Here is a 24,719-nt window from a genome sequence, read left to right as displayed (position 1 = left end):
AAGGGTGACAGGAGTTTGCCTTTTCCAGCCAGCTGCTCCAAAGGCACCTGGAAGAAATGGTGGTTAAGTTGCTGTGGGCCCAGTTTGCCCAGACCCAAGCAAAAAAGTCTTTTGATACTGAGAAGACTTTTGATAATCTGCAGACAGATGTTCTTTTGCAGACCCAGCTGTACTTCTGGAAGAGCCTGACAGCCGAAACCCTTGATCACTTCTCTTGACTATGTGTGTGAATATAACAACTTTCTAACGTATTTCCAAGGAAGACCAGAGTAACTAAAATATGCTGAGTTGTGTGGTCTTTGCTAACTTTAGCTGCCTTGGGATAGGGAGCTCTAACGAGCAGCTGTGGCTGGTATGAGTAGCTGGCAGGCAACAACACAGCTGTATGCAAAGTGCCTCCATCCACATCCTTACTGCCTTTGTGGCTGCAATTAAAGATCTGACGATACGGCCTTGTCCGTGTTCCTGAGTAATGCTGGCTCAGCATCGGTGGCTGTTGCCTACATCTGCAGTCAGTGCTGACCTTGAAGGTCTTGTCAGAGCTGGGATGCGTCTGCTGCTCCTGCTGCACCGGCACTGGATAGAGCAAAAGCAAGCTAGGAGTTGTGTCATGCCAGGGGGCTGAGGCGTGTGCTGAGCCTAACGACACCACTAAGACTCTCCAGGTAGGTTGTTTTGTCCCATTATCTGCTGCTGGCTATGCTCCAAATCTGTGTTGGTGGTTTCTGTCCAGAAACTGCTGAACGCAGACAAGGCTTCCAGGAAGACCCCTCTTTTTTACCTCCTGAAAATACTTCAGATACGATTATTCATGCATAGTTGTTTGTACTAGAAGGTTTAAGAGCAGTACTAGCGGGTCTAGAAGCATCTGTAGGGTGATGTCAGCCATAGATGATGTAATTGACATTTTCACATATGTCAATAAGCAGAGATTAAACAGGCATAAAAGAAATTGCCAGTTAAGCACTATGATCCATACCATGGTTCATAGGACACAATTAGTTTGTACACTGAGGGATTACCTGAGTTCCTAAGTCTTATACTGTAGTTTTCTTATGAACTGGGCTTGATTTACAGTAAGGCTACAGGAGTCGGTGAGTGAGAATTAAATTAAAATTTTCCAGTGTAATTTGATCTGACCTTGGATTTTGTGATAGTGATTAAATTACGTAAACAGTGGATTAGTTTGTATAGATTTCTGAATCCCTTTGCCTTTGAGAAATAGCATCTAGTCTATAATTCCCTTCAGTGGGACTTGAAAGGGACATAATTTCACCCATACCTGTGGTGTAAGTACATTGTGAATGGTTGTAGTGTGGTTTGATGATCAGTACCAGGCTGTGACTAAGTTTATCACAGGATTAAGCATAACGCTCAGCTCTGTTGCAGTCACCTTCTGTGTCTGAATGTGTCTCTCTGTTACGTCCAAGGAGTTTGTATTTATGTGTTTGGGTTGTGTCTTTCCTTCAGCTGAGCTTCCTCTAGTTCTGCTTCAATCCAACATAAAAAAAATAAATTTGTCTTTCACACAAAAAAGTAATTTAAGGAAGTAATTGAAGACTTGTTACTTGTAGTCACCATGGCTTTAGGAAGGAAATTAATGTTCATTTAAGTTGTGTGAGATGGATAGCAGCTTTATGGAGGGAAGTGTGTCTTGCCCAAGCCAGTGAGGGCTGGCTGCTTCAGAGGCCTTTAGGCAGACAGATGCATGGCAGGATTTTCTTCCAAGCATTTAGGCATTTTGGATTTAAGTATGAGTTTGATGCTTAAAGGTGATTCTAAATATTCTTGTAAGTGCCTAAGAGACCTTTGAAAAAAATGGTCTTTAACCACCACTTTGTAATTTGCTATCTGAAAGTCAGTCTTTCATTGAAATATTGCACCTCCTTGTCAAAAAAAGTACAAAAGCTTCAAAGATGTGGATTGATTTGTTCTCGCTGTAAGGAATAAGTGTCTTTAAATTGGCTAATAAGAGTTCACAGCTGATCTACGACAACTGAAAAGAGCAAAACATGAAAGGAATAGTCCAGAATCGCTAGTGCTAACAACAGCAAAGTGATTAAAAGTGTTTAGAAAGGATTTCTTTCAGAAGTAGTGGTCCTTAGAAAGAGTTGGCGTCTTTCTCCCCCCAGTTCTTAATTTGGAATATCTGTGGGCAATTAGTGGGTGCCTTTCCTTAATCTTAGATGGAAGCTTCCTTTGGTGTCTGTTAAAGCCCGGGTTAGAGTATGAACATGAATGTGAAGATGATATTATTAGCCATGGTCGACACAGCATTTCTTCTTACTCCTGGAATGTGATCTCAGTCTGTAATACGCTGTAAGTAAGATTATCTTAGAAATTAATTATTTTTGACTCTCCAAATAACAAAGCACTGTGTCAGTATGCCTGTGGCAGCAAAGAACTCATCCTCTTGGCCCGGTGCTGCTCGTGGTGGTTACCCATTCCAGGGTAGCACTGGGTGATGGCTGCAGTGCAGCCCCTCTTGTTGTCCAGTGAGCCTGGTGGGCTTCTGCTGGATCGAGCCACATGTTGTGTGAGACAGCAGATGGTCACTGGGTTCTGCACATTGCTGCAGTGGAATAGGGAGCTATGGCACTTGGGTGTGTTCATCATGTGGCATTTTTAATCGTTCTCTATGGAAGATTCATGTAGGACTACTTATGTAGTAGCCAGGACCTAAATATATTATGCCATGGGAACATTGAATGTGAGACCAGTCAGTTTAATTCTGATGAGCTGTTGAGGTACATCTATTGTAAACGCCAGCAGGTGGTGTGCACAGTGCTTTGAAGACACAGATTTTTAAATACTGTACAAGAAGATATTTCTATTCCACTCATCTTGACCAAGGTGTTCAAGAAAAGATGGTCTAGATAATTTGTCTAATGTTCTTTGTGGCCTGCTATTCCTGTCTCATTTCAAACAGTATTCAGATAGGCAGTCAAGGAGTATGAGGGGTCCTGTTTATGGGGTAGGAACTGGAGGACATTCCCCAGTTTGGTACTTCCTAAAGAAGATAAAACCATGATACAAACGTTTTTGAAGTATAGGGATCTTGGGTTTGCTAGCCCTTGGAGATGGCATTTTGAATGACTAACTAGGCTGTAATCTGCATGTTCCAGCCTACTACAGAAGGTTGGAGGTGCAGCTCATGAAGCAGGCAGTGCTGGTGCCGGAGTCCCTTGCCTTCGGAGGCTGGTGGGGCTGCGGCTGGAGAGCAGAGATCTGACAGATCCCTTCTCGGATCCCTTGACTGGCTGTAGGAGCCTTGCAATTTCCCTGCACATGAGTCTTCCCACATTTGCTTAGCTAGCTACCGATTAAGTTATTTTGTGGACTTGTCGGCGACTCAGTCTGCAGTATGATTTGCTGAAAACAGTGTATATTTTACAAATTACTGGTATTGTGAAAAAAGATTACTCACTTCATAGTAACACTGTTTCCCTTGCTGAGCAGGCTAAGCAGCATAAAGAATACTGTGACCCAAGTTAAGTTCAAAGCTATAGTTAAAGATTTAATTAAGTATGTATATATGTCAGTGCATTAGCTAAAGATAAAGGTCTTAATTCATAACTGTGTGGAAGTTACTCAAAAAAGGCTTTAAGCAACAACAGCAAAAAATTGAGCCATATGATGCCTTTATCTGTAATCATGCAGTTATGCACATGTATCATGGTACCAGCTATAAAACACAGGTCAAAAAAATACTGCTTTGCTATGGCTTTACATTTATTACAGGAGCACTAGCTGATGTACCATGGTCTTCTGCATCAAAGCTGCTATAGTGTTTCCAGTGAATCTACAAGGCCACAAAATAATTTAATTGGCAGCTATCTAAGCAAATGTGGGAGGACTTGTCTAGAGGTAAACAGTAAACTCCTACAGCCAGTCAAGGGATCTGAGAAGGGATATGTCAGATCAGATATTTTTGATAAGTTCAGAGAAATTAGTTGTGATTTTGTTCTTGTTAGATGATCTTGGCTGGTATAGAGTTAACATAATCTCAAAGTCTTAAAGTAATGCGTTGCTGTAAACAAAAATATATAACAGTATGTATCTGTATTTGCATGGTAAGTATATTTGGGTAAAAACATCTGTCTAAAGTATCTTGAGTATTTATTTTAATATACTATAGAAGCAAAACTATTGAGAGACCCTGAAGGAGATACCTGACCTGTTTTCTCAAAAACTGCAAGGTTTCTATTTCTGTGGATACATTCTCATTGTCTTCCAGTCTCATCCTCAAACCTAGAAGCATTGTTCAAGTGGAATTTGAAGGTTTTGTATATTTATCCAGAATTTCCAAACATCTGCAGTCTTCTCTGAGGAGCAGTGTCAACTGCACTGCTGGCTATTTGGCACTCTCAAGCTTGCTTGCTGTGTGTATTCCATCAAACCCTACAGCGCATGCCTGGAAACTCCACGTTTCCAGTAAATATTGGATGGAACTGCGTGTGCATGGTATGCTCTCACAGCCTGAAGTGCTGGACTTGCTGAACCCGTAGTACTTTGTGCATAAACACAAATTCTGGATAGGGCTGCTGCAACTCTGCCAAAAATTGCAGATCCTTCTTTTGAACAAAGTTTTCCAAGGCCTTCAGTTTTTCCAAAGACTTAGCTTCTACATCTGTGCCTTGGCCATAAAAGAATAGTTGGGTTTTTTTTTATTTTTTTTTGCCAAACTCTCTCGGGATGTTTTCAAATGCCAAGCATTTGTGAACAATTTTTCCTAGATACATGTGTGTGTTTATATGTATGTTTTATATATGTGTGTGTGTGTGTGTATACCTGCTTGGGTATAAAATCAACTATTGTAGTAAATGTCCCATTCTTAATTGTCTAACTTGTTCGTTTGTTTTCAACAGGCAGAAATACTCAGTGTCCTCAGTCACAAAAACATCATTCAGTTCTATGGAGCTGTCATTGAACCTCCAAATTATGGCATAGTTACAGGTAAGGATTTTTGTCTGACCTTTGTTTCAATTTTGTAGAACTCCAGTGTTAGAAGGTATTGGCTTTACCCAATTTCAGTGTTTTGCTAATTGCTCTGTCCTTCTTTGGACGTTAGAGTGCTCAGCACCACCTGCCTCAATGTAAGTTGGAGTGCTGGAGGTGGGAACCAGGCTGGGAGTGTGGCTGGTAGCAGCACAGAGACAGTTGGAGCCTGGGGTTGTCTTCATACACAAACTCAGCACTCCTTCAAATAGAAGCTTTTACTATGTTCTCTTACCCTGTTCTGTAAATTGATTTTCCATTTTAACTGACGTGTGACAGAAGTAGAGGTTCTCATGATACAAAGTTCTGGCATGTTTTGTAAAAAGGAAAGGCTTGAGAGTCTGCTTAGAGCAAAGGTGCACAGTGAGTTCTGCCTGTATTGAAAATAGGAGAATCTGCACTGGGAACTTCCCAGCTGTGGGAAGAGCTTGAAATAGTGGTTTATTAGACACCATAAGACAACTCCATTTATTCAACTGGAAACTAGGCTTCATTCGTTCTCATGTTCTCGGAATTATGCAGAGGTTGGCTTTTGTGGTTTTGTTGGGTTTTGGGATCTTTGGAGTTTGAGTGGGTTTGGTGTATTTTCTTCTATCACCGTTTTAAGCTCCCTTGGGAGTTGGTCCAGATACAAAATTACATAACAGATAATGTAATTAGTCCCTTTCCTGTATGGGAGAAACTAGGTAAGATAGCAGTAGAAAATAAACCCTAAGCAAAGAAATCTACCCTCTGCTGAAACACATGTTTGGAGAGGTAAAAACCATGAAAGCGTGGATTAGGAGACATGTTTTGGCATGTCTGTAACACTTCAAAGAGTGTTATGTGAAGAGTAGTCTTTGCACGTGGCACAGTGTAATACCAGTTTGAAACACTGCCATTCAGGTTTTTACTGGTTCTCGGATGGAGAGAATCTGTGAAAATTCAGTTATTTCTACCTGTCTCTTAGACATCCAATTATCACAGTAGATGGCAGTGTAATCCGGTGGGAGCACATCTGCAATACTGCGCTGTTCAGATCATGGGGAGCTTTACTTACGGAGCATCGGCCTACTGGAGGTCACGGTGTTGCAACCAGTACTCCAGAGGGGCATAGGTGACCACAGTCTATGCCACTCAGAGGATGCACTAGTGACAGCATATAGGCAGGAACTTGAATACCTTCTCAAAGCACTAAAAATTTTATAAAGCTAGTAAATCAAGTAATGTAATTTTACTATAATTTATAACATAAGAGTAATAAGTGTCGACCAGCAAGCAGAGTAACAAAGGAGATATGTAATCAACAACGCAGGGTGATGTCTGTGTCAGAAAGGCCTCAGTTTGGTCTCACAGAAGGTTAACGTTCAAAAGACATTTGACCTGCTTGCCAGTCACAGGACAGAAAGCCGCTGAAGTAGTTCATTATGTCATTGGGAATGGGGACTCTAACCATCTGTGAGAAAAAGACTATGCTGTGTAGTCCAACCACTTTGTTACTTGGGGAGCTCTGATTCCACCCTGGCTAAAGAAAAAAGCTTTAACAAACTGCATTGGTTCTCCCTGCAGCTTCCAAGGAGACTGCAGTCCCGTGGGTTGGAAGGGAAGCAAGGGTCTGTTTTCCCACACTATTTTCAAATGAGAGAATGGCTACTGAGAGAAGAAATGTTAATTGCACTTGAAAGACCTTTTAGAAAGTTTTTCACTCCATGATCTTCTGGATGGCCTTCAGTGTTGCAGACTTAATCCCATGTTTAGTCAGAGATCCATTTCTTACAAGGGAAAATCCCAAACAAGAAGAAATCCCGAGGAACTAATATTTCTTCAGAGTGATGGAGATGAGAGGGCATTCAGCCAAGCATTGGCATGTACCAAGCGTTCACTGCCCATAACAGCTTGCGTGGGACTGTCAGAGAGTTCTCTGCGAAAGGCTGCATCTGCAGTCAAAACACGTTTCCCTGCTGGGATGTATGTCAGTGTTCTAACTGATCATCCTGCCTGGTGAGCTGCTAACGTGGATCACATCATTCTAGGTGTGACTGGCTGTCTCTGTCAACAGCGGTCTTGATGTCTAGCTTTCAGATCTGGTTTTTGACCGCAGCTGCCACCTCCCAAAAGGTTTTCAGAGCCTGTGACCCCTGTCTGCACAGAAGCGTGTGGTGCATCGCACAGCCCATCGCAGGGTGGGTCCAGTCAGGCATTCAGAGCATTTCTTTCTAAAGCAAATACCTCTTTTCCGTTATTGACAGAAAATTATTGTCGTGATATGATTTCCAAATCTGTAGGCTCCTAGTAAAAACCTGTGGCACAATAAATACATGGAAGAAATACTAAAGGATTGAGCTTTGTTGATTGACACTTGCTTGCCTCTGTTCACACAGAGTGGCAAAGGGCTCGGGGAGCTGCGTTGTCCCTGACCCTGGTAGCTCAAGTTATGCATTGTAAAGGCATGCAAAGCGTGCAGCCAACCTATTCCTGAAGAATCCATTTATAAGACAGATGATGACATCATGGGTAAAAAAAGCTCATGTTTTAATTGAGGAAATGTGCAGGTCAGCAGCTTACTCCTCTTTTGGTGACATCAGAAGCAACATTTCTGTCTCCTGCAGTGGCTCCTTTCAGCAGCAGGTCCTGAACCTAACTTGCCACTTGAGTGTTTACTTTCAAGGGAGTTCCAATTTTCTCCCTCTTTCCTTCCATTTAGCGCCAGAATCTTCTCATATGACCTACCATGTTCTAGGCTGCAGAGCAGTTTTGTCCCAGAGCTTCCTTCCCCACGCAGCAATCTCCCAATGGTTTTGATTTCCTTGATAAGGACCAATGTTTATTTTTTATGCATTTAGTCTGTCACGTATCATTCATTAATATTATTAACCACAATTTGGATATATTTGATGTACTCTTAGAGGGAATGATTTTGTGGCTGCTTTGAAATAGCTGAAATTGAGCATTTCAAATGCCAGCTGCTTTGCCACCTTAGGTATGAAGATTTTGGGAGTCTCGCAAATAGGTGTTAAATTCTGCCTGAGAAGCATGCCGAATACCCTTGGGAGAGACTGATGAAAACTTAAAGTTGCTTCTTGCATCCCCCTGGTCTTTGTGCTATATGGGCTATACTGGGTGGCATGTGCCCACTCTGTCTTGGCCACCAGATAGAAGAAAACATGTCAGCTGCTTCAACTGACCAACCTTCTCTTGTTTTTTCGGTGAAACATGAATGAATACTAAACAAGCATAAAGCTTATTTAATAAATACTAAGCAGAGGAGCTACAGCCTTTAGATTGCTGAACGTGACCTGCAGCACATGGAAATCTGGCCTGCTTACCTCAGGGTCAGATCTCTAGTTTCATCATTCCATGTTTTTCATAACAAATGATTTGATCTGCTACTCTCTTCCTCCATGGAAATAGGAAAATAAAATTTTAATTTCCCTTTCTGCTTGCAAACCCTTTCTTCCTAACAGAATATTACATATGTAACACCTAGTTTAAAAAAAAAAAAAAAAAATAAATCATCCTTTGTTATGGGGCATGATTTATATGCAGTACTGCTCACCAGTGGGGCGTATCCTCTTGTCTTTGGAAACAGGTTTTGATACCACAAAATTCTCATCCATTAACTGTTCTTCTGATCAGGAGCAGCAAGTTTAGATATGCCAGAAGTTCAGTTTATATGAAAGTGGTGTTATGGAGGTTTTAGTTGTCTCCAGTTTCACACCCAAATGCATGTAGGTGTAACTAGCTTGTTATTCCAGCTCTCAGCTCTGACAGTTGGGCTGGATTCCATCTGCCACACTTGCAAACACCAACAGGCCAAAAAATCCCTTGTTTATATCCATGTAGTCCTGCTGTGGGTTTCTGTAGGTGTACTTGAGAGAAGTTAAGAAAAAGGTCTGTTGATCCTGAACAAGGAGCATCCAGAACTTTTTGCTCTGGAATTTGAATTGCTTTGCCTGAGCTTTCTAGACACCCAACCTTTCTAATGCCTTTTCATTTTAATGCCTATTGTTATACATAATTGTACCTTTTTTGTTTGTTTGTTTACCCGTAGCAGTAGATTATATCTGTGTTGGGATAATCAGAACAGACTATGACTCTTCTACTACTGTAATAATAATATTAACTGCTGAACCCAAATTCTTTGTCATTAAGCCAGAGGCTGACTGCTTTCTGAACTGGCAGAGTTTCCCTTGGATCTTTCAGTTTAGATGCAGTGTTTTAAAATGTCATGTGAGTGAGTTTGTTGTTGTTTTTTAACAGAGTATGCTTCTGCTGGCTCACTGTTTGATTACATTAATAGTAACAAAAGTGAAGAGATGGATATGGATCATATCATGACCTGGGCAACTGACATAGCTAAAGGTAAGCAAGAGAAGCGGTGCATTACTGTCCTACACAGGCAGCAAAGTGTACAGCTGGAGATGCTTTCCTTAGGAAGGCTTTTCTGACTTCATATACTTTCTTATTCAAATCAAGAAAAAAAACCCAAACTAACCAAATGTACATAAAAAAAGCAAACCCTATTCACTGTGCTTTTTAATACGTTCCTGGGTTATTAGGAAGCCAATTTCTGGAGTGAACATGGCTTCTATGAGCCAATTTTACTTCTGGTTTGCCCCTGAGTCCCAAGAGGATAATTCTGCTGATATAGAGTAATTATGAGGTAAAGTGCATAATTATCCTTACATTTGTTTGGAATTGGGACGTTTAAGAAAGCTAAGGACTTACTCTCAGCAGACATACTGAAATTCCTCATATAGTAATGCAGAACAAACTGTTTCATCTTTTGTGTTCTCTGTGACCGCACAAGAATTAGTGTAAACTAATGAACAAAGAGTAAACTCGTATCTTGGCTTCCCTGTGTGGACACCACCTTAGAAAAAATAACCAAGTATGACATTAAAAGCCATTAAAATACCCATATACATGCTCTGAGAGATATATGAGCTTTGCTTAGTGTTTTTTACTCAGATTATGGGAAACTTTGCTTCTCCTGCAGTATATCAATATGGCATACAGGTATGCCAGCTTGTAGGGAGTACAGTTAATGGCAACCAGAACACATGACTGCTGATACGTGATGGCCACACTCAGCCTGCCTAACTAGATTGCTCCCTTGTTTTGTGTAGGAATGCACTATTTACACATGGAAGCTCCAGTCAAAGTAATCCACAGAGATCTGAAGTCCAGGAATGGTAAAGTAGCAAAACACTGAAACGCTTTGCATTTGCTGTTACCTGTTAACGTAGCCTTTAAATCTATACCTCAGCTTTGTGAACAAGCAGTACTAACACACACCTTGGCTCTCATCAAGCTACATATGTTGAGGCACAGAAGAGCCTGTTCCCTCCTCCCCATCCTGAGCCTCTCTACGCTTCATTACAGTTAGAGCGCTGTGGAGGGCTCTTTCAAGTTGTGTCTTGCTGACCATGATTGTACCCAGCTTAGCAGCTGTCAGACATTGCCTGGACACTCCTCACTTCCTTTTTCTATTTGGAAAGGTTGAGTACCAGAAAAGGCTGGCAGACACCAGACACAATAGACTGGATAAGGTCTGTTATTTCTTATCTGAAAATCTTACCTTTACTGGGGCCTGTTTTGACGTTTGACACATAGATACTCATGCTGTTGAGTAATATGCACTCAGTGTGGAGCTGCACTGGTTAGTCTGTACTTGGCAGTTGACAACCATTTCTGAAATTTGCTGAACATTGCCTTTTAACTGAAATTTTCACTAGTAATAGTAGTGGGGTAGGAGGGACACGGATTTTAATAATGCACACAGGGAGATAAGTTAAGAAGAGTCTAGATCTCACCTCACTTGAAAGATTTTTTATTAATGAAACTTTCAGAGAGCTTCTTGTTAAGCCTAACTAGATTGGGGAGAATGGAGTTTATCTGTGTTTTATCTATAGCTGTGTTGCTGCCTTTGAACTCAGTAAGGCCTGAAAGGTTTTGCGTTTGTTCAGAGGCTTGCAGGTCAGCAGATCTTCTCTAAAGCTTCTCAAGGAAACCAGGGCAATTGTGCATGTGTGCATGTTCAGGTGCTGGCTCACCATGAGATCATTTTCTTGACAAAAAGCAGTCTTTTGCTGTAAAAGTGTGTTGTGTTTATTTTTAATAGCATTCTTGTAACCTATTGTTTTTTCATTTTCAGTTGTTATAGCTGCTGATGGCGTGTTAAAGGTATGAACACTTTATTTGTAGAGACATGCTGCTACTTGTTTTGATGCCTAATGAATGAGGTTGATACTCTAATATCTGTTTATTTTTTTATTTATTTTTGCCAGATCTGTGACTTTGGTGCCTCAAGGTTCCACTCACATACAACACACATGTCATTAGTGGGTACTTTTCCATGGATGGCCCCAGAAGTTATCCAAAGTCTCCCAGTGTCTGAAACATGCGACACATATTCATATGGAGTAGTGAGTACCTCTCATTTCCCTATGTGTAGTAGCAGTTCTCTGGTGTGATGGAATTAGAGAGATGCAAGAGCAATTCTACATAAGGATGACAAAAAATACCATGCTTGCTTTCAACATTGACCCATAATTTATAATTATATGTTTGAAAATTATAGGAAGAACAATGTCTTGCATGTTTAGCAAGATCCTTATCTGATTAGATTAGCAGCATGCCAGTGTGGGAAGTGCATGCTTTTCCAAAAGTATTCAGCTTATGCCTGAAGGGTTGGAGGAGCCACTGAACTATCTGCATCATGAACCTCTGCTTTTGTTTTTTGGTGGAACAGAGGAGAAGCCTGTTTTGCAATAGGTGTAAACAGGATGAAATGATTAGGGTTCCACTTTCTGTAAAATGGGAGCATTGCTTATTTTATATTAAAAAGTTAGCCACTTCTCCATGCTTAATCGTTTAAAAGACCCTGCTATCATTAGCTGTGAGAATAGAGACTGTGCCTTTTGTGGAGGTACAGGTCCCATCTGAAAATACAGAAAAGGCCAGCATTGCTTTGCCATTTTTCTGAAGGGGGAACAATCAAAGTTCATCAGAATCTCAGGTTTGCAGGTACAGTAATGTGAATTATTTCACTCTGTCCACAGTTAAACTCTAATTTGGTTTTGCTGTGTTTTGCTGTGTAATACAAAATAGGCTAGAAATAGCCGCACTGGTCAGACCAGTTGTGTGCCTAGTGCCATAGCCTTTCTCTGGCAGAGAACAGGAATGAATACTTTGGGGGGGAAAGGAAGTGGGTTTGTAGTTTCCATGCATAGCCGTGTATTGACCGTTTTTGGTTGTGGATACAAGGGTTGGTGGCAGAATGAGGAATTCTTTCAGTACCTGTCAAGTATTGCCTCTTTTTCTTTGAGTGGTGAGAGGAGACGGATGTGAGGGAGGCACTATGGTTTTAAGCTAGCACCTACGGCTATACGTAGTTAAGCTGATGTCCTAATGGAAGATGACTTAACCTTTTTCCAGTCAGTTGTTCATAGTGAAAAAATAGATGAGAGATGATGTGGCATCGCTGACAAATGAAAGGCTGAAGATTTGCAAGGAGGAAGAAAAAGCCTATATTGGCAGATCCAAAATCCTTGCTTGCTTTAACTGAACTAGGTCACAAAACAGTAACGGAACATAAGCTAACAAATGTAAATGTTACAGTAAAGTGTTACTGGAAGCAATTACATATTATCCACTGAAGGGAGACATTCCCGTTTCAAAACAGAGCAGAAAGGTTAGAGAAGAAATTCCAGACATGGTCTTAGAGCTCAAACCGCTTCCGTAGTCATCTTGGTGTGAATTGACTTTAAGGAACATTGTAGAAGTGGGAGAAGGTAAGAAATTGTTTAGTATCTTATCATGTCAAGTATTACCAGAGCCTTGGGAACAGTATGTCACACAGTCTTATTTTTCCTCGTCCAAAAAGTAAAGGTCCTTTGACTGTTCTGTGCTTGGAGGTAAAACTCAACTACTCAGCTACCCTCCATATGAAAACTGTTCGGTGTTACCAGAATATTTTAATGTGGTTACGGGTGTATATTGCTACTTTAGTATGCCTAATAATACATGACCCTCATTTTTTAATATATTGTTTTTGAGCTAATGTGCTCTACTGTGGGTGGAAGCTTATGAATTCATAAGCACTTAGGAATGAATTTCTTTTTATAACTCCAGTCTTGGAACACCATTGTTTTCAGAGTGGAGTTACAGGCATAGAAATGAAGAATGGCATTGGCCCAAGTTCTCTGTTGATGAAATTACTGACATAATGGGGTTATTCCAGCAAGAAATTGTCCGAATATAACATTGAAAGATGGAGTCTCCCAGTAATAAGTGTAAGACTGTCAGAGAATTAGCTAGGAGACTGAAAACAAAAAATCTTAGAAAGGGTGTTTTTGTCTTTTCAAATCATTATCATCTATAAAAACAGAATTTAAAAATCCCTTTTCAAAGTGTAACACTTGCCAGCAGCTTTTGTGCTAGAGAGACAAATCTGCTTTTCTTCAGTTAAAGTCTTGTTAACAAAGAACAGAATCCTTTCAAATGTAAACTAGTAAGATGCTAGGAATAGATACTCTGTTTGCAATATTTGTTGCCTTCCCCATGGTTTTCTTTAATTTCTTTTCTGCTGTTGGTTTTTTTTTTTTTTTCCCTGACTGGCTTTTCTTTCCACAAACCACTCTGTGATTTTAAATATTCTGCTTAAGGTGTGCGAGAGCTTTTTTCCATGAAGTGTCAAAGGCTTTCTGCAGCCTTATCGGTCAGAGTTGCTCCTCCGCTGTAAAGAGTTTTCCTCTTTGTGAACAGTTGCATCCCTGTTTAAGGCTAATGTTCAGATTAGCTTGTCCTGCTTTTCATAGGTGGTTAAAGAGGTCCATATATTCTCTCTGAGATATATAGTAAACAATTTATAATACTGCCATGAAATGCTGAAGTTAAATGTTCCAGGAGATCTTGCACTTCCCTTCAGCCATGCTGTGATTTTTATCCATTTTCAAGCCTATACTCTAAACAAGATATCAAGTGTTGCAAGTCATCAACCCAGAAATTGACTTATATGTTGCTCTGTGTTGCTCAAAAATGATTCCTCGCATCTCTTCCAGACATGAAAGTGTATGTGGGATGACAATGTTCACTCTAAAAGCTGTTTTGAAATCATGAAGATATATGCTTAGAATGTGTTACCCTGGCAAAAATTTTTGCAGTGCGTATTTGTGTATCAGTATAAGTGTGTTTAATCGTAGAAAGCTTATGTGATGTAGCTGAATTATTTTAACACTTAAAAGAATAAAAAAGTAAAGCCATTAATTGTCTGTTGGTAGCATAGAGACTGCCGTTAAATGTAGCAGCTGTTATGCTCCTAGCAATAGTTCATACATTGCTCTAACTATGAGGACATATGTTATTTATAGAGGGAATGTTGGCCAGCTCCAGGGGTTATCCCTTGCTCTTTTTGAAAAGAATTATGAGATCTTTAACTTCCACTTGGATCAATGCAGAGAGGACTGACCTAATTTTCATGCCTAAGGGCAGTACCTGTAAGAGTACAACACTTTCTGCTCATGCTGTACTTCTCTTAATTGTGGCTCCTGACCCTCATCTGTGAACACTTCCCTACCAAGAGAAAACATTTGGGTTTTTTCAGTGAAGAAGTTCAGACTGTTTGCTTTTTCTCAAATTACTCATTTGGATGTTCCTTATCCTATATGGCACTTTGAATCTTCAGCTTTGCACTGGGTTGGGGATGTAGGCGTTTTGTTGTTTTGGGTTTTTTCCTTTTGGTTGTTGTCACATAGTTGAGAAGATATGAACTGAAATGCGCAGCTGAGCTTACAGAAATAAGTGTGTGAGCTTTTTCTGAAGACCATATAGTTCTTATTCTAAGCTTCATGTATAGGATGAGCATTCATACATTTGTCTCTCCTTTTTCTGTTTCTCTGTATGCAGAGAAGAGCCCAACATCTTCAGAGGCTACAGGTTACAAACCACTATATTAAATGATCTTGCTTTGTTTTCCATCATTATATCTAGCTTGGCTGTTTCTCTGTGAGCACCTGCTGTCTGTCATCACAGAGAAGTGATGTGATCAGGAAAGCAGGTGATGCTCACCATCAGAGATGGGAGGGGAAGTGAACCGTGTCAGTCTCAATTAAATTACACCAGAAATGGAAGATAGATTGATTTCCATATGAGGTGAGCTGGGGAGGCAGTTCTGAAAATGAAGAGAATGTATCTCACAATAAAGAGGCCAGGGTAAGTCAGGCTTCTTTCTTTCTGCTGCTGAATGACTCTGGGGATGGGAAGAGACAAATGGGAATGCAGAAGATAACCCATTTGCTGCTTTTTAAAAGACTGATAATGCAGTTATCAGTCCTTAGCTGATGACTCAGGGTAGCTAATCCATGAGATGGGGTTGAAAGTCCTATAAAACTGAAGATAGAGACTTGTCCCCTTTGGAAGGAAAGGCTTTATGTATACCATTGGCCTGAATGTGCATTGGTTTAGATCATTTTCTAAACCTGTGTAAATAAATACAAGGATTTCTGACATCCCACTTTTCTATCTTTTACTTTCTTCTACTATTAGTAAAAATAAGGTGTATTGTGTCAGATTGTTGTTTTTCTCTTGAACTCTGTTTTATGTCTTGAAGTGTTTTATGATAGCACTGCTAGTTTAGGAAGGCAGTGATCCGTACCAGCAGTGGAAATAAACACTAAAGGTGTCATGATAAAGGAATCCAGTGCAAAATGTTCTGCACAAATGTACATGCATGAGTGAAACGAGACAACCCTTAAAATTTACAGTCTTCTGAAAGAAAGGTAGCAGAGTTTTCCAGCTCAGGGCTCTTGGAGACATTTAACATGTATTTCATTATGTTCTTTACTTAGAGCAGTATCTAAATACATCTTCCATCTGATGGGCAAACTTGAATTTTTTCTCTGTGGCTTCATGGTACAGCTGTACCGATGAGGTGGCTCTGCAAGGCTGCTCAACTTCATGTTGGATTTGGCCCAGGGGCTTTTGTTTTAAACTGGCTGTTTTGTATGCTGCATTTTTTGTCTGAAGTATATGGGACTGCTAAGTTATTTCCTTCTCTTGCCATTAAGTTTCCTTCTCTACCAGTACAGCGGTGATAATTGGAATTACAAATTGAGGTGCCTTTGAATACCTCTGTGATAGCTTTTCCCAAATATTACTTATTCCCATGAAAACTCTCTTTTTACTTATTTTTCCAAGATACCCTTACCTTTACTAATCAGTGTTCTGACTCTAGCAGAACCATTCAAATAGGTCTATTGATGGACTACCCTGTTCACTTGATTAAATGCCCAACTCTGCTTCCATGCATTGTTTCTGCTTGAGCTGCATCTGCTGATATTCTTACATTTTCTTTCTAATTAACTTCATAGTTGGCCAGAATACGTTCAAAATGATGTAGCTGGAATAAGCCTGGGAACTAACCCAAATAGTGAGGATGTAGATACTTGAATACAGAGACTTGCGTAAAGATCTTAATGCATTTGGTCAGATCCTACGTAAACGATGTCTTTGTTGTTGTTACACGTGGTATATGAGCAGAAGAAAAAGTTTGTATGTAGATAATTGTAACAAGCTATGTATATGAAGGTTCTGATTAAAAAAAAAAAAAAAAGACAAGGAAAAATAAAACATATACACAAGTGAAGGTACAAAGGGCCTCTTAATTTGGTTCCAATATGTAGCCCCTATGGTAGAAAAACTAGTTGGATTCATTGGCTTGAAGCTTTTTTGGTGATGCCAAACTCTTTTCTACTGAACAGCTTAGATTCTCGGGTACTGTGTTATTAGAAGGCTAAAAGCATGCAAACTTATGAGATCTTTCTATATCTAAGGACAGTGCATCTATAAGATACCAAGGAGAACAGAGTAATTTTCTATATGCTGTGTATGTTTAGTTTAACGTAATCACATAATTGGAGATAAACAATTACAGTTTCACTTGCAAAATTATGTTTAGTATTTTCATAGGCTATCGCAGGAGCAAAATACCTTTTGGGTCATATTCTGACTACTGAGAAGCATAGTTGCAATCGTATAGAAATATTTTTAAATGCAAAATGCCTACAAAGCAAAGATGTGTCTAGTTGGGACTGAGAAGGAGAGGAGGAGTTCATTGTCTTCCCAAGTCTCAACTGCCAAATGTGGACTTTATAGTGTACAAAGAAACTAAAAAGCATTTTCCATGGCTCTCACAAAATTGCAGGCATTAGACCCCACACAATCCAGTTTTTCATCTCTGCTTTTCTGTAGAGGAAAAAGCAGAAACATTCAAATTAATTTAGTGAGAGGATCTTGCATACAAACACTGGTCCAAGTTCCTGCAAATGGAAACTGGTTGCCTGATAATTGGATACAGAATAGTGCTATATCAAGGTTTAATAATGTATTTAAAATACAAAGTACAGAAATAAAAATTCTTTTCTTTTTTTCTGTTCCAGGTTCTCTGGGAGATGCTAACAAGGGAGGTCCCCTTTAAAGGCTTGGAAGGATTACAAGTAGCTTGGCTTGTAGTGGAAAAAAACGAGGTAAGACTACGTTTCTACATTCAGGTACATAGATCAGAAAACAGTATTGGGGTTTTGCAAAAGACTTTTTCATCTTCTTCAAATTGAAAGTAAGTTCACGCGTATGGAAAGATTAGCAGTAGGAGCTAACACAAAGGGTCAAAGTGATGTTATTCCTCATGAATGGACCCTTTACATCTAATTGTTGCAGCTTCACGTCGTGATGCTGTAGATCAAAAATTGTACAAGTACTGTACTAGTTTCTCAGTCTCAATTGTAAAACCTAGGGGTTTGTTCTTAGTGATGAAAGAAGCCATTGCGTCCAAGGTAGGGGAACAGTTTAACTCCATCTCCTGCGTTTAGGACATCTTTTTACTGGCCGGGAGTTGATATATCTGTAAGAGACCTTCAGCTACTTCAACTTAACTCTCCCAGCAGGAGTCACTATAGTACAAGAAACTGCCGCTTAGATGAAAATTTCAAAAATAAAAGAAGAAAAAATAGTTTTAAAAAAAGAGAGAAATTACAGTTTTGCCACCTACGTTCAACACTACATTGAAGATGAGCTTCTCACTGGTATCGGCAAGGCTGTGGCATAGCTGCAAGCCTCCTCATGCAGAGTCTTTCCATTTCAAAAGCACTTCAGTGGTGTAAACACCGTTTGTACAGTGTCCCCAGCCTCGCTTTTCTTCTTCACACAAATTGAGGCTTTCAGTTAGTTGGACATGTGAGCGTATATCTGAACACATAGTCCCTTGATATCAAAGACAGTAACTACATTTAAAAAACATTTAAAGTTGTGACTGTACCACACACAGACAAGCATGGAAATCCTCCACAAAGATGAAACCTCCTCTATCTAGACACAGCAGAAGCTTGGGAAACATTACAATGGCGAGGCAGTGGCTGTACAATACAGGTTCCTATTATTCTACATAAACTGTTTCTCAAAATGCTTCAGAGTTAAACAGAGGAGTTAGGTTTCCTCCTCTTAGTTTAATTTTTTTTTTTGTTGGTGTTTTTTATCCCCTCTTTTTTTTTTTTTTCTCCCCCCCCTTCTATTTGAGGACTGGATTAATTCTGGTGAGAGATGCTGTGATATACCAATTAGTTGGAAATGCTGCACTAACAGTGTGAAGATTATGAATGTGGTCTTCTACAGTGTTTATCAGAGCAGGAGGCACAAAGAGGCTCCTTCTCCTAGTTTAGGAAAAGCCTCATACAGCATTTTGAAGGACGAACTATAAAGCCTTCCATCAACAGCATTTGTTTCCTGTGCATACCATGTACAGTTTTATGTAAGGGGTTCAGAGTGGCGTTGGGAACGTTGTAAAGAGGTGTAGTCGTACGCTGAAAGATGTCAGAGGGTACAACACACATTTTCTACAGTTCTCCAGAGCAAGTAACTGTAAAATACAATACAAACAAAATGTGGATATGGCGACTACGTGACTCATGGCTGAGGAAACCTAAGGGGTGACATTTTCAGAGCCAGCTGTTTGTCTGCCAGGTGCCACTAGCCTGTTGCTACCATCTTCTTTGGAAGGGTGCCAGGGAGCTTAGAGGGCAGTAACACTTGCTCACATAGTTTTTATTTCTTCTGGCCATCATTTAGGGAGCATGCCCAGCATAAGCCTTGTAAAAGTCAGCTTGTGCTACTTTTCTTCATAGTTTCTGTGTGCCAAAGCAAGTGCAAGGGTCAGATTCTGCTGTCAGTTCAATCTGTTGGCATCAACGGGGTTGCATGGTTCCAGTTCACAACAGAATTGAATCACTGTTGAGCTAGTCCTTCATTTTTTTGCACTGCAAGTCTCTTGTTAAAATCAGTGTGGGGCTGAGGCTAAAACATAATTGTGTAGGGTGAAAAATCCCCCTTTGCAAAGTCTGAGCCCAACAGATGAAGTGGATTTGAATGATTCTGTATGGGTCTTTTTCAACTCTTAGCATAATTTCACAGTGTTTTGGGTTTTTTTTCTAGTAGATTTCTATACAAGTACATATTTTTTTCCTACGGAATATTAAAACACAAGAGTTCAGCTTATGCTAGGTGTAATCTCATAATCATCTTTATTATAATATGACACTTTTGGAACCTGCTACCTCTATATGGTATGACAGATAACATTCTGCATAAGTGAGACACACATAAATGGTAATTGCAACTGATTTTCCACCTCCTGGAACAGTGAGGGTTACACACAAGTACTTCAGCAAGACTAGCCAGTGTATTTTTAGGCTAATGAGTCAACCAGAGATCAAGCACCAGTACAATTTGTTTATGCATTGTACAAATTTCTGTGTATTTCTTGCACAGAAAGCTTTGCACCTTAAGGTATTACATTATTTTAATGATCATACTCCTGCAGTGCCCTGGGTTTGTATCTCATGTTTCCAGTTTTCATGGTGTTCAAATGCTTGTGGAGCAGCAGAATTTGTTAACTCTTGCTTTGGCTGCTGTGGCTTGTAAGGCTTTGCAGGTCACGCTGCAGTAATACAATGGTACAGTTTGAGACAACTTGCTCTGCTTTGCTTCTGCAATGACAATAGTTGGACTGATGAAAGGGTCTTCCTGGCAGGTTGATCTGAACAGGACTGTAATACCTGGTTCTCACCTGTTACAGGACAGGGAACCCTTTTTCCAGTCTGACCCCTCTTATATTTGGACTTACTTTCACTGAGTAACTGTTTCTTATCTATGTATGTTTTTTTAATTTAGTATGAAACATGTGAAGTTGGTTAACGGCCTTAGCTGGAGCAGAGGGATCTCCTTATATGTGTAATGTTGTTGGGATGCACATTTAACCAGCCAGAGAGGCTTCAGTGGCTCTGTGTGTATATATGAGAAAGGATTTGCTTTTAGGCTTTCCAGTCTGGAGGCAGAGTCTTTAAACTAAAAGTCTTCTAAGACTGGCTGAGGGAATCTTTTCATGGTTTAAAACTCTCAGCAAAGGAAACCAGACAAGCTTCAAACTGACTCTCTGTAGTCAGTGGTCCTGGCTGTAACCAACAACTCCCTGTCTTCAGTCATCAGGAAATATTTATATGAGTTCACGGTGCTCTCTGAGTGCTTTCTGAGATCTGCATGTCCTCATTAATCCTTCTGACCACAGGCTCATGAAACGTCTCTTGTGTCATGTAGAGCTTCACTTAACTCTTTTTCACTGAGTTAATGTGATCCATATTTCAGCCATTTGTTGTATCAAAAGTGATTATAGTATTGTACAGCTGGATCATCTGTGTGGGACAAAGGAATTAAGGCAGGCTGTATGTTATACCTGCCTTGATAAGCATCTTAGAATACCATGCAGTAACCTCCACAAACTGCTGTGTTTTAGTATTAAAAGCTGTTTGTCTCATTTTTACTTCCTTGTCTCTGAGCTTTCTTAAGGAGCTCCATTTGTGCATTAGTTCCATTCCTTCCTTACAGGTCTATTAATTAATTGTACATCTCACTAGTGTTAGTAATTATGATTTTTCTTTAATAATAAGTTTTTGTATTGTGTTCAGAAGAAAGAAGAGTGTGTTTTACTACTTTTGATTGCATTGTTCTTATAGGAAATCTGTTAGTAGCGGCTTAAAGGGAAATGCTTCCAATAACTGGTACTTTCTCTCTCCATTAGAGATTAACCATTCCAAGCAGTTGTCCCCAGAGTTTTGCAGAACTGATGCATCAATGCTGGGATGCCGATTCAAAGGTAATTTAATGGGTGTTTGATTTCTATACCACCACCTCCTGCCTTGTTTTGCCAAGTGTGTTAGCATTTCTTTGGAGGACAAGTCTCAGCTAACAGTATCGATGCATGCTGACAGACACATTTCTTCACAAAGGTAGGTGGGGCTGTCTTTTTAATGGGTTTACATATATATACCTAAATGTCTCTCTTTCCCTTGTAATCAAGAGTGCTACTAACTTACCTGGCTACTAAAGACAATGGCCATAAACAATGTGAGATGGCAACAGTGTAGTCATTTTGGAGCAAGAGAAAAATTGTTCTTTTCTATTTTCTTCCAATAGTCAAAAAGTCTGTAAAATGCGGGTAGAAACGGCAGCAATGCATTCTAAATTAACATTAAACCTTTCCTGATCTTTTCCCTTAGGACTTTGAATGATGAGCTTTATAACAATTCTGTTGTAATAAGAGAAGTACTGTAATATACTCTTTAACCATGAAAACAGAGTAGACATACAAGTTAAAGAGCCAAACTATTGTCAGTATTAATCTGCCCCTACAAGAATAAACTATAAGAGAAATTAAAGAGAGTATTTAGTTGGTAAAAGTTTTTGTATATTATGGGAGTTAACATTCTTTAAATGGACTCTGCTACCATCCTGTTGTACATAAAACTGGCTGGAAAGAGCCTGTGGGCATACTAGCTTTATTACCAAGGATTAGTATCCAGTTCCTTTGCTTATGAAGGTATTTGAGAGAGGGAAGTATAGTATATAGAGGAAAGGAAAGGAAATAATACCTTTAATAACTACTCCCAAGTGTCAGCATCACTAACAAATGCCATAGAATAAGAATTACTGGAACTGCTTTTCTGTAATTGCAGCACATACTAGATGAGCTTGCACTCTGCCTTGATTTAGCTACATATCTAAGTGTCCAGAAGGCTGTTGCTGTTTTTCAAGGAGAGGGAGGGATCTGCATGTTGTAAAAGAAGGATGGTCAGCCGTCAGGCAGAGTTCTGTCTGCCTGAGTAATACACCTGGCTGCGAGCTGGTTCCTGGGAGCAGTGCTCCCAGGGGTGTCTCTGATGTGTGCAAGAGTGAATCTTGTGTTAGATGGGTTTTTCTGACAGTCTCCTCTTTGCTGCTTTTTTCATGCAGCTTCTCTTCTGTTAAGCAATTATAAATGCTTTGTTCACATGACTGAAATGGAGTAATCTCTGGTCACAGTTTGGGCATGTGACCGACTTATTCAGTCACATGTTGGGAAAGGATCACTACTTAAAGCTCTCAAAATGCCTTGATAAAAGGCTGTGTGGCCTGCATGAGCCAAAAGATGGAGCACACTCCTCTAAAATACTGCTCTGTGTAACGTTCCCTTTTAGCAAGGATTAGCTTTAGAAAATCAGATAGTCAGTGCATGAACAAGTTACTGAAGGTCAAGCGGGGGTGAGCTTGAGGATGCCAGCTGCTCAAAAGCAATCGCTGAGGTGCACACTTTTAGCCCACAGAAGGCATGAGGTGTCTTTGGGTGGCTTACCCCTGAGAAAATAGGAATGTGCATTTACTGTGGGGATAAGGAATACACTTGGAGAGCTGCTGCAAAGCAGCTGGAGTATCAGACATGGCTCATACTGTAACTTCCTCACAGGAAATGGATAGTTACTAACTTTGCTTTGAATTCTTAAGAATTTCTTCATATATGGAGAAAAATGTCCCTAGTGCATTGCTCCACATGATATTCGTAATGGTAATCTTTATACAGTTTAAACTGTGCTAGTTGAAACAAACAGTCCCTAGTGGGTTCAAAACATTTTACTAAAATGTTAATTACTAATTATTTTAAGTCAGTAATTATTCAAGAACAATCTCTGTTTAACTACGTATCTTAAATAATTACTTCCACATGTTAAAATCTCTACCAAACAAGCTGCTTTTGCTTGGGTACTACATAATGGTACAAACAAGGTTGCTCATCACTGAGGCCTTTTGTTACTGGGGATACTTGCTTTTGAAACACAGGTGAGTGGTTCTTTCTCATTTCATCTGTTCCTTCAGTTTATCCCCACTTTAACATCAAAGATGTTTATATATTAGTGAATATTTTAATGGAAATCAGAAACCTGGAAACAGAGAAGCAGCAAGAAAGGAAAGCCATATGGATTAAATATCCTGTTTTTATGCAGACCTGTTTAGTAGGAAATATTGAATGGAACAGCAGCCAGAATTATTGCTGGAGGGGCATATATTTTAAAGATTTTTGTGAGAGACATCACAGATATAAAGGGAAGCAGTTTTCAAAGGCGACTCATGCCTTGGTATTTTAAGAATCTCTTACAAGGACTGACTTGAGATGCCTGACTGTCTAGAGAGTGCTAAGCAGTCATCCACTGAAAATAAGACTTTCTTTTTTTTTTTTTTAAAAAAAAAAAAGGCTTCTCAGCTTCTCAGCTTGGGCTCCCAATTTCATCAATCCTTTCTTGCCAGTTTTAACCAAGGTATCAGTCTGCACTTACAGTGCATTTATTAAATCAGAAATCATCCTTGCCTAGGGTGAAGAAACCAACAAAACCCACATGGCAGTGTAGACTTGTGTCTTCCTGTCAGCTTTGCCTCCCAGGAAACTGGTACTTGTAAATCTGGCAGCTACAAAGGTAGCAGGGTAGCTCGTGGCTGTTCACAGAAATCGCACAGCCAGAGATGTCCAAGCTCTGTCAGCACTGTGTGACTGTGCGTTTGCTGCAGCTCCAGTTGTGCAACTCAACAGCTCCTTTGCCTGCAGCATAGGACCCAAAGAGTGCTGCTCCTCCCAAATCAGTCAGTTGGTGCTTTCACCCACCCTTAGTAAAAGTCCTGTTCTCTGTCACCATTTCCACTCCAGTTACTCCAGGCAGACCTGATAGTAATGTTGACTGTGCTTATGTGGTGTCAGCCCTGCCCTATACCTCCCAGTATACCCCCGAGAAAGAAGGAGCAAGCAAAACTCCTCAAAAGTGCTTTGTAAAAGAAATCTAAATAAGCCATAAAAAACTGTAATTAATGCAACATGGGGATGTTTGCCCTTCATCTCTTCCTGAAAACAAAATTAGTTTAGTACAGGCATATTACACACCTGCCAGTCTGTTGGACAGTACGTAGCAGAGACAGTACCCTGGTGTATTGGTGGGGAGCCATGATCGTGTCTGGCAACTTCTTCACCATTTGGGAGGCTCTTGAATCCCCTCAGCATTTCACAGCCACTGCTAGGTTGGTTACAAGAGGTGCAGCTGTAGCAGCAAGAAGGGTGCGAGGGCTGCTGAGAAGTTCTCCTGCCCTAAAGCTGCACCAGAGTTGTGCGTCCTGGTTGGTGTCAGGGTGAATATTGTGCTTTGCGCCCCTGGCACGGCACACTCCCTGACTGGGGAGGTTCATGCTCTTCCAGGACATGTTCAGAGGGTCTGCTCAGCTGTGGCAGGTCCAGCAGCACCATGCATGTAGGGGGAGGATTGCTGCCTCCTCCAGCCCCCCTGTAAATGCAGGGGGGACCTGACTGGGTTTCCACACTGGGACTTTTATCAACAAGTGCA

The 24,719-nt window shown here is 40.2% G+C and overlaps 1 protein-coding gene across 5 annotated transcripts in view; it reads left to right on the top strand.

Annotated features, from left to right (window-relative positions):
- The window catches only part of MAP3K20 (mitogen-activated protein kinase kinase kinase 20), a 92,651-nt gene that overhangs the window by 26,577 nt on the left and 41,355 nt on the right, over positions 1 to 24,719 (top strand). For all 5 annotated transcript variants that reach the window (XM_055811600.1, XM_055811599.1, XM_055811601.1 and 2 more), the window contains 7 exons: positions 4,869 to 4,956; positions 9,238 to 9,339; positions 10,107 to 10,172; positions 11,135 to 11,163; positions 11,268 to 11,405; positions 17,418 to 17,504; positions 21,104 to 21,178. In XM_055811600.1, the coding sequence (XP_055667575.1) occupies positions 4,869 to 4,956; positions 9,238 to 9,339; positions 10,107 to 10,172; positions 11,135 to 11,163; positions 11,268 to 11,405; positions 17,418 to 17,504; positions 21,104 to 21,178 (585 nt within the window). The remainder of the gene's footprint in view (positions 1 to 4,868; positions 4,957 to 9,237; positions 9,340 to 10,106; positions 10,173 to 11,134; positions 11,164 to 11,267; positions 11,406 to 17,417; positions 17,505 to 21,103; positions 21,179 to 24,719) is intronic.

Source organism: Falco peregrinus, chromosome 8, assembly GCF_023634155.1.
Source record: "Falco peregrinus isolate bFalPer1 chromosome 8, bFalPer1.pri, whole genome shotgun sequence".
Classification (NCBI taxonomy): domain Eukaryota; kingdom Metazoa; phylum Chordata; class Aves; order Falconiformes; family Falconidae; genus Falco; species Falco peregrinus.
Note: the sequence above shows the minus strand (reverse complement) of the source record. Positions and strands in the feature narration are given on the sequence as shown.